At 39.9% G+C, this 10,335-nt stretch overlaps 1 protein-coding gene across 1 annotated transcript; it reads left to right on the top strand.

Annotated features, from left to right (window-relative positions):
* Window positions 1-600: 600 nt before the first annotated feature.
* Window positions 601-8,862, top strand: LOC106940916 (fatty acid 2-hydroxylase-like). Its single transcript, XM_015023796.1, has 6 exons — window positions 601-747; window positions 3,904-4,046; window positions 4,700-4,800; window positions 4,886-5,058; window positions 5,517-5,769; window positions 6,693-8,862. The coding sequence occupies exons 1-6, from the start codon at window positions 688-690 to the stop codon at window positions 6,758-6,760; spliced, it is 798 nt and encodes a 265-aa protein (XP_014879282.1). The 5' UTR covers window positions 601-687; the 3' UTR covers window positions 6,761-8,862.
* Window positions 8,863-10,335: the final 1,473 nt, after the last annotated feature.

Here is a 10,335-nt window from a genome sequence, read left to right as displayed (position 1 = left end):
ATGATTGTTTCCTGTCTCCTTCAACTCACCTGATCATTAAAGGTTGTTTCTTTGCATGTCTTCATTTCTGAAGTTGTGCATTAATGACCCATCTGATTTAAATCAGACGTGTAGTGGGACAGAAACGTTTAAAACTTGCAGGAGGAATTTACCGCCTCAGCTCTAAGAGCACCAACTCGCACTCTAAAGGCCAGCAAATGCCTCGGGTTTCTAAACGTAAAGGAGAAAATGTTTAAGCGTCGTGCTGTTTGAAGATCCTGGCAACCGGAATGGCTGTCGTAGCGGCTCAATGGTCACCGGTTGTAAATTGTTGCAGGTCATAAGCAGCAGCGATAACAAATGACTTTTACATTCAGGAGAGAGGAGCAAAGGCCAGAGTGGAATAAGCAGATAGACTGACTCATTACAAACATTGTTCATCCTGACCCAATCATTAGGAGTCATTTTCAGTTATTCTCCGTTTCCTTACTACTTCTACAGCCCTTTTGTTTGCAGAAAAATGCCCTATTTAATTTTTTTTTTTATACTCTCGTATAAAAACCACCCGTTCACCTGTCCGACTTCTTGTACATCTGATCACCTGTTCAATGTGTCTCCTTCCGTTTCCTGTTTTCCTTCTAGACTCTGAGAGTGAGAAGAAAAGCCAGCGAACAAGCAGAAGAAAAGTCTGCAGAAAAAACGAGCAAGATGGAAGATGAGGATGAGAATTCCTCTTACAAGCTCTGCAGCTCCGTGGATCTAGACAAGGTGGGTTTTCTTTATATCTGTGGCTGCTAAAGTTGAAGGGGAGAGAAACGGCAAGCGAGTGATGTCCAAACTCCAAACCAAGTGTTGGGATTGCCAATGGCTGGATGGATTTTGAGTAAGAAAACAAAAAAAAAAAATGTTACTGTAAATTTGCGTTTCAAAAGATAAAACGTATAGAACCACTAAAGACTTTCATATGAAACATCCAGATCTTGTTTTATTTGAGATTTGTGTTGCATTTGGCAGCTTTTTCTTAACAGTTTTCACAAGATTCTCACTTTGTAACTTTGAAATATAAATAAAGGTCTGAGATAAAAAAAAATTTAAAAAAATTCAGCGCTTGCAACTTATAGCAATCAGGGGTTTCTTTGTTCAGATGAAATCAATGCTAATTTGCAAACAAAAAGCTCATCAACGAAACGTATAGACCATTTTCCTTTGGTTGAATCTAATAAAATACCAAACTAGAAAAACCGGCTGAAATCCACAATTTTTAGAAACCCTGTTAAAGTTCATAAAGCCGTCCTTAAGATGTTACAAAGAAACTCTAGCTGCTTGAAAGAAATCGAAAGTGGCTTAAGCTTTCCACGGTGCCGTTTCTACATCGGTCTTCTCCACTGAATTGGCTGAATTGAGGATTTAGGCAGCAGGTAAAATAACAGAATATCCCATTTGGGGTCAACAGCCCTTGGGTTATTGAACCGGGCCGCTCTCAAACGGCTCTCGTGTGTTTGTAGTCTTTGAATTTCCCACACTGTCAAATGGAGGCATGTGCAAACTTGTGAGCAACACACTAGGTACCACCCAATGACATTTCAGAAAACGGGCCTTTAATCCATTTTCATGCAAATGCTAGCGTTGTTCACTGCAGAGGTGAGATTGGTTGATTCATTTAAACTGTGTTTTTCCACTAGCTGCTGCAAACCCAGGTCACCACACGCCTCCATGTGTCCATGACAGATTCAACCTGTCTGGCTGGCTTGTTTCGTCTCCAGGCGGCGTTTGTATTAAATAAGAAGCAACAATCTAGACTCTTCGATGTTTTACGAGATGCAGCAAAGGTGTGGCTTACTTCCCCCAAAGCATTTGTCCCGAACAGAGTTCTCGGCTGTTGCTTTGGGGGAAGAAAAACCCAAAAAACTGTCAAACAGATGGACACTTCAGCCTTTGCGTTCTCCAAGTAACGGGCGCCCTTTCTTCATGACGCTCCCTTCACAGAGTGGCGATGCGGTTTGATTTCGTCAACCCTGGGTTAACTTCACCAGGCGTTTGTTTAACTCTGCCTGCTGCAGCCATCGACCTGCAGACATGTGGTGAAACAGTTTGGCGGGCGCTGCAGTCGGTTTCTCATTCATCTAAAATTTCCCCACTGGGTTCCATGCCAAAAGTGTGTCATGATATTTGTCCTCACTCTGACTCAAGAATGTAAGGTATGTTTTTACACATCGTTAGCTTGTGTTGCCTCTCACGTGACAAACACATGACGGTTCATATTAGATCACCTGCCTCCTTATGCAAACACACCTCACCTTTGGAAAAATTAAGACAATAGTTTTCCATTATTAAATTGTGCAGTGGGAAATCATTAAATCAAGTGTATCATTAACATTATAGACATTAACATAATGTGAAGTTTGAACAATATTTATGTATTTTGCCACCCAGTTGCCCAGATAAAATGATTCCAAGGTGAACAATGTTTGCATTGCATGCATGATGGTTAATCCCAGTAAACCAATTAGACACAAAGTGAATGACGATGTATGAGCAGGATTAGCTGGACTTGAAGGATCTGAAGGATTCTTTAAGCATCCTTGTTGTGTTCAAAAGTTGAGAAAATGGTAACAAAAATATTTTTCATGCAACAATCCTGAAGTGTAAAACTATTTAGCCACTTGAACTTCTTTTGGACATGTTGAGCCTCGGACTTTGACACAAACTTCTACTACTAGGAATAAATCTTTTGTAACTGTGGACGCCGTCATTTCAGGAATGAACAATAAAACCCCACTTTCCATGAATCATTAAACTTGCACCTGAAGATGGCTTTCGACTAGAGATCATGATGTAGTGCCATTTCACAAGTTTTTGTGAAATGGCATTTGTCCAAAATGGCATTTGAACAAATTTTAAAAAAAGATCAGCAGCCTGGAATAACTATAATTTGAACATTTCCTACATTTTTTTGATTTATTTTAGAAAGGAATAAAAAAAATAAATTGATTTTTTTTTTTCTGGTTTCACACTGATAGACTGCTGCTTGCTGCAGGGGAACTGTTCTCAGATTAAACTGTTTCTTTAAGATAGCATAATTAATTTCAGGAAGTTGCAAGAGTCGTGTGCTTTTCTTTACCACATGACAAACATTTTCACTTCTTTTTTTTTTCTTTCCTTGATCAACTGAACGTCGAAACTCGATGGCACATAAAGTATTTTCCTTTGACAAGTAACGCAAAGCAGCTGGTTCACAGAACTCACTCTATCGGCTTGTGTAATTTCATTTCCTAGCGCAGCGCTGTTTTCCTGTTTGAATAACTGATCAGAGCAGTCAGCTAGTTACTGCTGTCACTGGATAGTCGGAGAGAGAGATGTGTCAGATACCTAAGCCGTGTGTGTTTGGGCATATATTTACATGATCTTCACTGTTGAGGTGGATATGGAAATGATCAGAACTTCTCATAACTGTGGTATGTTTGGTTTTTCTCTGTGTATATACAAACTCATCGTCATCTGAGGTTTGATCAGTATATTTCAAACCACAATTAAAATTCTTTATGCTTTGCAGATAACATCAGAATTAAACGTGGTTAGCTTCAGACCACCTTTCCATCTCACCTCTCCAAGCTGAAGCATTTCTGTAAATGCTACAAAACTGACTACAGCAGCACAACACAGCAGCACGGCCCAAACCAGGCTGGCAGCACGAGGAGCTATAAAATAAAATTGTCAGGCTGCCGGCCTTTGGACTCATTGAAAGTCTTTAATTATTACAATCGTTATTGGGCTGAAGTAAACCTGCAGCATCGCACGCAGACAAATGCACTTGCCATGAGACTACTTCCTGGTTTTAGCCTGTTTGGACGTTTAACTCTCTGCTGCCACCTGCTGGAGGGAATATGTAGCTCTTAGTTTAAACTTGGTTGTGCGTCTGTGCAGGATCTGGTGGACTGGCGGAAACCTCTGGCCTGGCAGGTCGGCAACCTGAGAGAGAAATATGATGCATGGGTTCACCAGCCAGTTGACAGACCCATCCGACTATTTGGAAACCCCTTAATGGAAGCTGCGACCAAAACTTCCTGGTAATAAATGTTACTTATTATGCTAAAAATAGCATATTCATCTCCTAAGCTGTAGTTTCAGTTTGAAAGATGCATCTTGCTGCAGCAGGCCTACAAATGCATCCTGTTTGTCTTGTTGTTCTTGGAATTTTTAAATATGTTTGAATTTATAAGAGCTAAACTCAACAATATTTGTAACTTAACCACATTATTTTTTACCTACATTTTAAACAAAGTTAAAAGTCTACAAGTTTAAGCATAAAATAACATGACATGAAACCTGTTTAACGTTTTAAGTTTTGTCTTCCCTAATATTCCCTAAAAATCTTAAATTATTTGGCATTTAAAAAAAGGAACTTGTTATTCATCATGTAATGGCATGACCAATGATCTTTTAGTTTAATTTTTTCAAATTTTTTTATAGAAATGAATGAGATGGGGGGGGAGGGGAAACCAAATACTTTATGTTTGAATGAGCCACATTTTTAAAGTTTTAAAACATATTATTTGGACTGGATGTATTCTCTCTCTCTCACTTAAGGGACCAGTTCCAAACAAATGCTGATGAGGGGGAAAATTATTGAACCAAAATCCTAGCAGACTGTAAATACTGTAGAGTGTTCATTCAGTTCAAATATGACCCTTTTATGATTCTTTCTGGTTTGTTGCTACAGGTACTGGGTTCCAGTTGTCTGGCTTCCTATCGTCTTCTATCTTGGTTGGCACTGCTACACCACCCTGGCTCAGGGCAACACGAGGCTAGAGCTCACCTCAGGTGGGACACAGTAGCGTACGACGGTTCTCATGCTGCACAATTCATATGTAAATTTGTCTTCATCGCTGCACGTTTGGATTTGCAGACTTCTCCATACCGATCCCCAAGCATGTGTTCCCGGTCCTTTTCATGATGGGCTGGTTCTTGTGGACCTTCATCGAGTACTGCATCCACCGCTTCGTCTTCCACATGAAACCGCCGGCTCATAACTACTACCTCATTACGCTACACTTCCTTCTGCACGGGCAGCACCACAAGGTACATCTTTTTCTAATTAATTTCTCTCTCATTAGGTAGAAAAATCTAAACATTTGTTGCAGACTTCCCAAAAATTAAAGCTTCATATTATAGATAACTTTTTTTTTTTATTATTAATTACAACATTTACTGAAGCTTATATAATGTTTTTAAACTGATTTAGAAATGTAATTTCTGATCCTTTAATTTTTTTTTTTTCAAATCTCTTGCATTAAAACCATAAACTTGAACAGATTTGACATTGATTTTGTGACAGAGAGTAGCTAATAATTATTAGGTGGGTTTTTAAATGCAGATACTCTGAAAGACGAAACGGCTCTGTCAGTCAGTGATTACATTAGGCACAGTTAGGTCACCACTAACAGCAACTTGTTGCTCTGGATTTCCTTTAGGGTGTCTGAGTAAAGAAAGCTGAATGCAAATTCACAGATTTTTCCGCTTGTGTTGTTTCTCTCCAGTCTCCCTATGATGGTTCTCGGCTGGTCTTTCCTCCTGGCTTGGCCTCCATAGTGGTGTCATTGTTCTACATGTCGCTCTGTAAGACGCTGCCGGAGACCCTCGGCACGTCAGTGTTCGTCGGCGGGCTGTGCGGCTACGTCGTGTACGACATGATCCACTACTATCTTCACTATGGCTCACCAAAGAGAGGCTCATATCTGTACAGCCTGAAAGCTTACCATGTCAAACATCACTTTGAGCACCAGAGATCAGGTGAGCAAATCAGTTTAAGTGTTGGGCAAATTGTTGCCACCACTTCACCTGTAATCAGTTTGGACCTAGATGTGGTTTTGGACTGCAATGATTTATTTTTTTTTATTTATACCTCTTGTAAGCCTTCAACCCAGTTTATAGTTACTATCAAACTGTGGCTGTTCAGTTCACATAACTGCTTTTATAAGGTCTTTTTGACCTCCGGCTCCAAAGTGAATACTTAAGAGTAACATAAGGGGACAAATCCGGTCTAATCTGCACAGGTTATTGTAAAGCAACCCCATTCATAAATTCCTCTCACTTTTTCCCTACTTATTAATTAAATGCTGAAAACCAGTCAAACTTGATTATTTTCCTGTCTCATTTCTGTCACAACGCATCAGTAAAAAAGGTAACTAATATCCCAGCAGCCTTTTATGGATGGGATGCCTCCTCATGCCTTAATGTACAATCTGGTGTTGACTTTACTTCCTCTTCCAAAAGTTTTTGCAAAAATTGGATCTTGGTGTTATAAAATTTAGAATGATGCAGAATATTGCCATGTTGTGTTCAATGCAGACAAAAGACGTGTGTTTTGGGCAGGTATAAAGGGAAAGGGCAGGTCATGAGGGCCGGTGTCCTCTGTTCCAACACACTTGAATCAAATGGCTGAATCACCTGCAGTCCAGCTGTCCAAATAAAGCTGCTGATCTCATTATTTGACTTGGGTGTGTTGAAGCAGAGACATCTGAAAGTTCCAGGACATCAGAACCTTTTAGATTTGAAGACCCCTGGACTAGGAGTCAAGTTGACGGCCCGTTTAAATAATTAATATGTTGCTTTTGTTTTTGATAGTAACCGATTCACTCCATGAACATTTCTAGGGTTCTTTAAACTACAATCACTCTGTTCTCTGATCTGATCTGTGACGCTTCTCTCTGCAGGTTTTGGAATCACCACCACGTTCTGGGATCATCCCTTCAACACAGTCATTCCTGACGAGAAATTCTAACGTACGAATGGCTCTCCTCAAGGGCCACTGGACTTATCAGCCTCCCTAATTAATGGCCCGTCCACCTGTTATAACCCCACTGCCCCCAACACCTCCGGCATCCATAACGCTGCGCCAGCCGATGCATCCATACTCACTGTAACGCAATGTTTTCTACAGATCAGCCATATGAATGTGTGAGAGCCACTCTGATCCCTATTCTCACTGTGATTGTTTTTGCACTTTTGTGCCAATATTAATCAAGCAAACGTTAAACAGGTTGCCAGTCAGGAGCACGGGGGTTAAGCTTTAATAGTCTTTCAGGATTGCGTGGAAATAATTTTTAAGAAACATTTGAACAGGTAAAAGCACAGAGGGAAAAGAAAGTGATGGACTGTGGGTGGATGTGGCAATGGCTATTGTTGGAGAAAGTGAGCATCATTCATCAGTTTGAAGGTTCGTCTCTCCCTGCAACGAGACCAAACTCGCTGAAACACCTGTGAACAGAAAATATTTGTTTTCAGACGTCCTGATCAACTCCACAGTCGGTCTTTAATTTATTAATCAGCAGGATTGAGGTTTTACTGTAGTTTGCAAGTGTGAGGTGCTGATCCAGATCTTTGAAATGAGCACAATTCCACTGTAAAATTTCCTGTTTCTCCCTGTTTGATTTCACAAAAATGTAAAAAAAAAAAAAAAAAGTATATATTTTTAAAATGTTTTGTACAAAAGAGGAGATGCTTTCATTGAACGAGTTTGATGTCTGTGAGTCGATGGATGGATTCTGTGTGAGTGGATTTAATGAATGCTTTTAGGTGTCGTAGGGATGGAGCTGAAGGAATGAAGCCAGGCTGGTGGACGTCCTGCTGTGGGGATCTCGGGGTCAAAGGTTACAGGGAATTTTACACTGTTTGTTGGAGGGAAGGGGTGGGTTCCCATATTTAAGCAAGGAGGCCAATGAAGACCAAGCACCGTAATGACGGTTTTGTTTTTCCCCAAGAAAATTCTAGTATGAGCTGCACAGTTGCAGCTGCTGCCATCTAGAGGCGACCGGTAGAAGTGTTTACTAACGACTCCTGATCATAACGAGTAACATTTCTGGAATTGGCCACCACAACAAATTAGGCATAGAAATAGATGTCTACAGTTTTCAGAATAACAGATATTTGACTAAAATACATGTTAGGTTAGTTAAATATAGTTAACAGGAATCATTATTACAAATAAATCACATCCTGTATTGCACTGTTGGGTTTAAAATTTTTTTTTTTTTTTTTTTGGACCAGAATCTGTCTGGTTGCTTCGAAGACCTCAATATCACAGTGGTGCATTCAGATTGAACTTTTCAGCCTTCATTGAGGCACAAGAGCCTTACAGTTTTGTGCCCGTGTTTTAGCATCTTTGGTTCCACTTCAGTGTGAAGCTCCTTGTTTGTTAGACCCCCTCGGATCCCTGCAGAGGGTGACGATTGAGCGATCTGACTCAACAGCAGGACGTCCTGACGGCGGCTGGCCGAGCTTCAGCCGACTCCCTCGGCACAGCAGAGAAAGGAGAGCAGACAACTTAAGAGCAGAACAAACATAACTCGAATAATTTACAAGCATAGCACATGCAAAAGTCTCTTACAAAACTGTTATGCAAAGTTTCAGCCTTTACAAGCTTGATTGTATAAAAAGAGCATCTATTTTAGATGACCCAAAGTTATCACAGTTGCATTTGTTTTCTCAATAAAAATGTGAAGCAATAAGTCTTATTGAGGGCGAACAGGGATGAGTTGTAACTGATCCGTCACCAAAAATGTGTCATTTTGCCTTTTTTCCTTTCTTTATAGATTGTAAAAATGTCAAGATTTCACTTAAGAGTTGATTGAATCTGAACTCTGAACAGTGGGGTCTTTTTATTCCAAAGAACCAAAATATACAAATGTGTATTTTTGATGTCTATTAATTTTAAAGACATACTAATCTTATTTATGTGGAAAACTAAAACTCGTGATTTTCACTCGTCTTTTTTTTTGTGCTAAAAGAAATGCAGCAGGAATTTTCAATAATCTGTTTACTTTGAGTTTTAAATTTCTATGCAAAGGTAGACATGTTTGTAAATAAACGTCTGTATATTTCTGACACTGGTCTTTCCTGTGATTCATTTACATAACAGATCATATCTCATAAACAGGTGCAGCTCAAATATTTGAAGAATGGAATCTCTGGGTGCCACACCCGAAACTGCTAATTAACAGCCTGATATTTCTGCTTAAAATATCCTTTTGTATTTCATTATCTATAAGCCATAATCTCACTACAAGACTTTGGCCATTGGCCATCTCCAGTGGTCTTTAGGTGGAAGGTGGGCTACATCCTGGATGATCACCTCGCTCCAAAGAAAAAGCGTGCAGCTGTCATCGCTTTGCATCAAAAATGACCTCAACAACTTCAAGGTGACATTCAGCTGCAGTGAAGAAATCTTTAGGATATCCAAGAGTGTCCAGCAAGAACCGTGATTAAGTTTATCAGCAGGAGGCCAATAAACTGCATCTCCACCAGCGCAGAGCTTGCTCAGCCTCGGCAGCAAGTGGGTGTGAGAGCACAGTTGAGGTCAAAAGCTTTGGACAAGAAACGCAGCAAAGAAGCCAACTCTATAGGAAATACAAAGATGAACTGCAGAAGACTGGTCCAAATGCAAGAACACAGGCGTCCTGGACAAGTGGTCAGGAAAATCCAGACTTTAACTCAAATGAGAACTTGTGGCCATTACCTCCAAACAAAGGTAAGACGAGAATGGGTCACGTATCGGACAGGATTTGCTCTAGAAGTTGATGGCATTGACATTCGAATGGCAGGCAGGATGGAACAACCTGTGATTAAAATTGTGCAATTTTTGCTTTTTTAATTATTTTTTTTTTTTTTAAAAAAAGGTGCAATGAGAATTAAGAGAGTACCAATTTGACAGACTGCAGGAAGTCATCAGATTTCTTTGGGTCAAAATATGAGGGAGCAAAAACTTAAGCTCACTTCTAGCATTCAGGTGCCCATTTATCTATTACAATTACAAGTCTATTAATGTATCTATAATTTTCTTCCTCATTTAAAATGACAGCAAGTATTTATTAACATCATCATCATTCTCTTTAGCTGATATTTTCATTTCTTCAGACGGTCACACTCAGTGGTTCACTTAACTTGGTGTCTTGCTCCAAAGTCTCAGGGACCATTAGAGCATTGCTGGGTGGCAGCATGGTGCTCCTGGTATATCTGATGTTGTCATGGGGTTTGGGAGGGGTGAACCAACCTCCTCCAGGATAGAAACTGAACTGGACAAACCCCCTAAACACACAAAATTTTATTTTTTTCAAATTTTTGATTTTCTTTTAAAACGGTATAAAATGGGAGGCTGCCTACCACCAGAGGTTGTGGACCGAGCATGCTTTATTTCACAAACATCTTAAGGATCTTTAAGTTTTTTTTATTTGTTTTTAATAATTTCAACAGCAACAACAAAAAATCTACTCATTGCAGACGTTATTTCAGCGAGTGTCAGCTGTGGGGCAGTAGGACCCTGAGCTACTACTGCAGCTGTAAAACCGGCAGCTGGCAGGA

Source organism: Poecilia latipinna, unplaced genomic scaffold (genome assembly GCF_001443285.1).
Source record: "Poecilia latipinna isolate Pla-1442-1.1 unplaced genomic scaffold, P_latipinna-1.0 Scaffold3415, whole genome shotgun sequence".
NCBI classification, from domain to species: Eukaryota; Metazoa; Chordata; class Actinopteri; order Cyprinodontiformes; family Poeciliidae; genus Poecilia; species Poecilia latipinna.
This window is presented reverse-complemented; position numbering and strand designations above follow the sequence as displayed.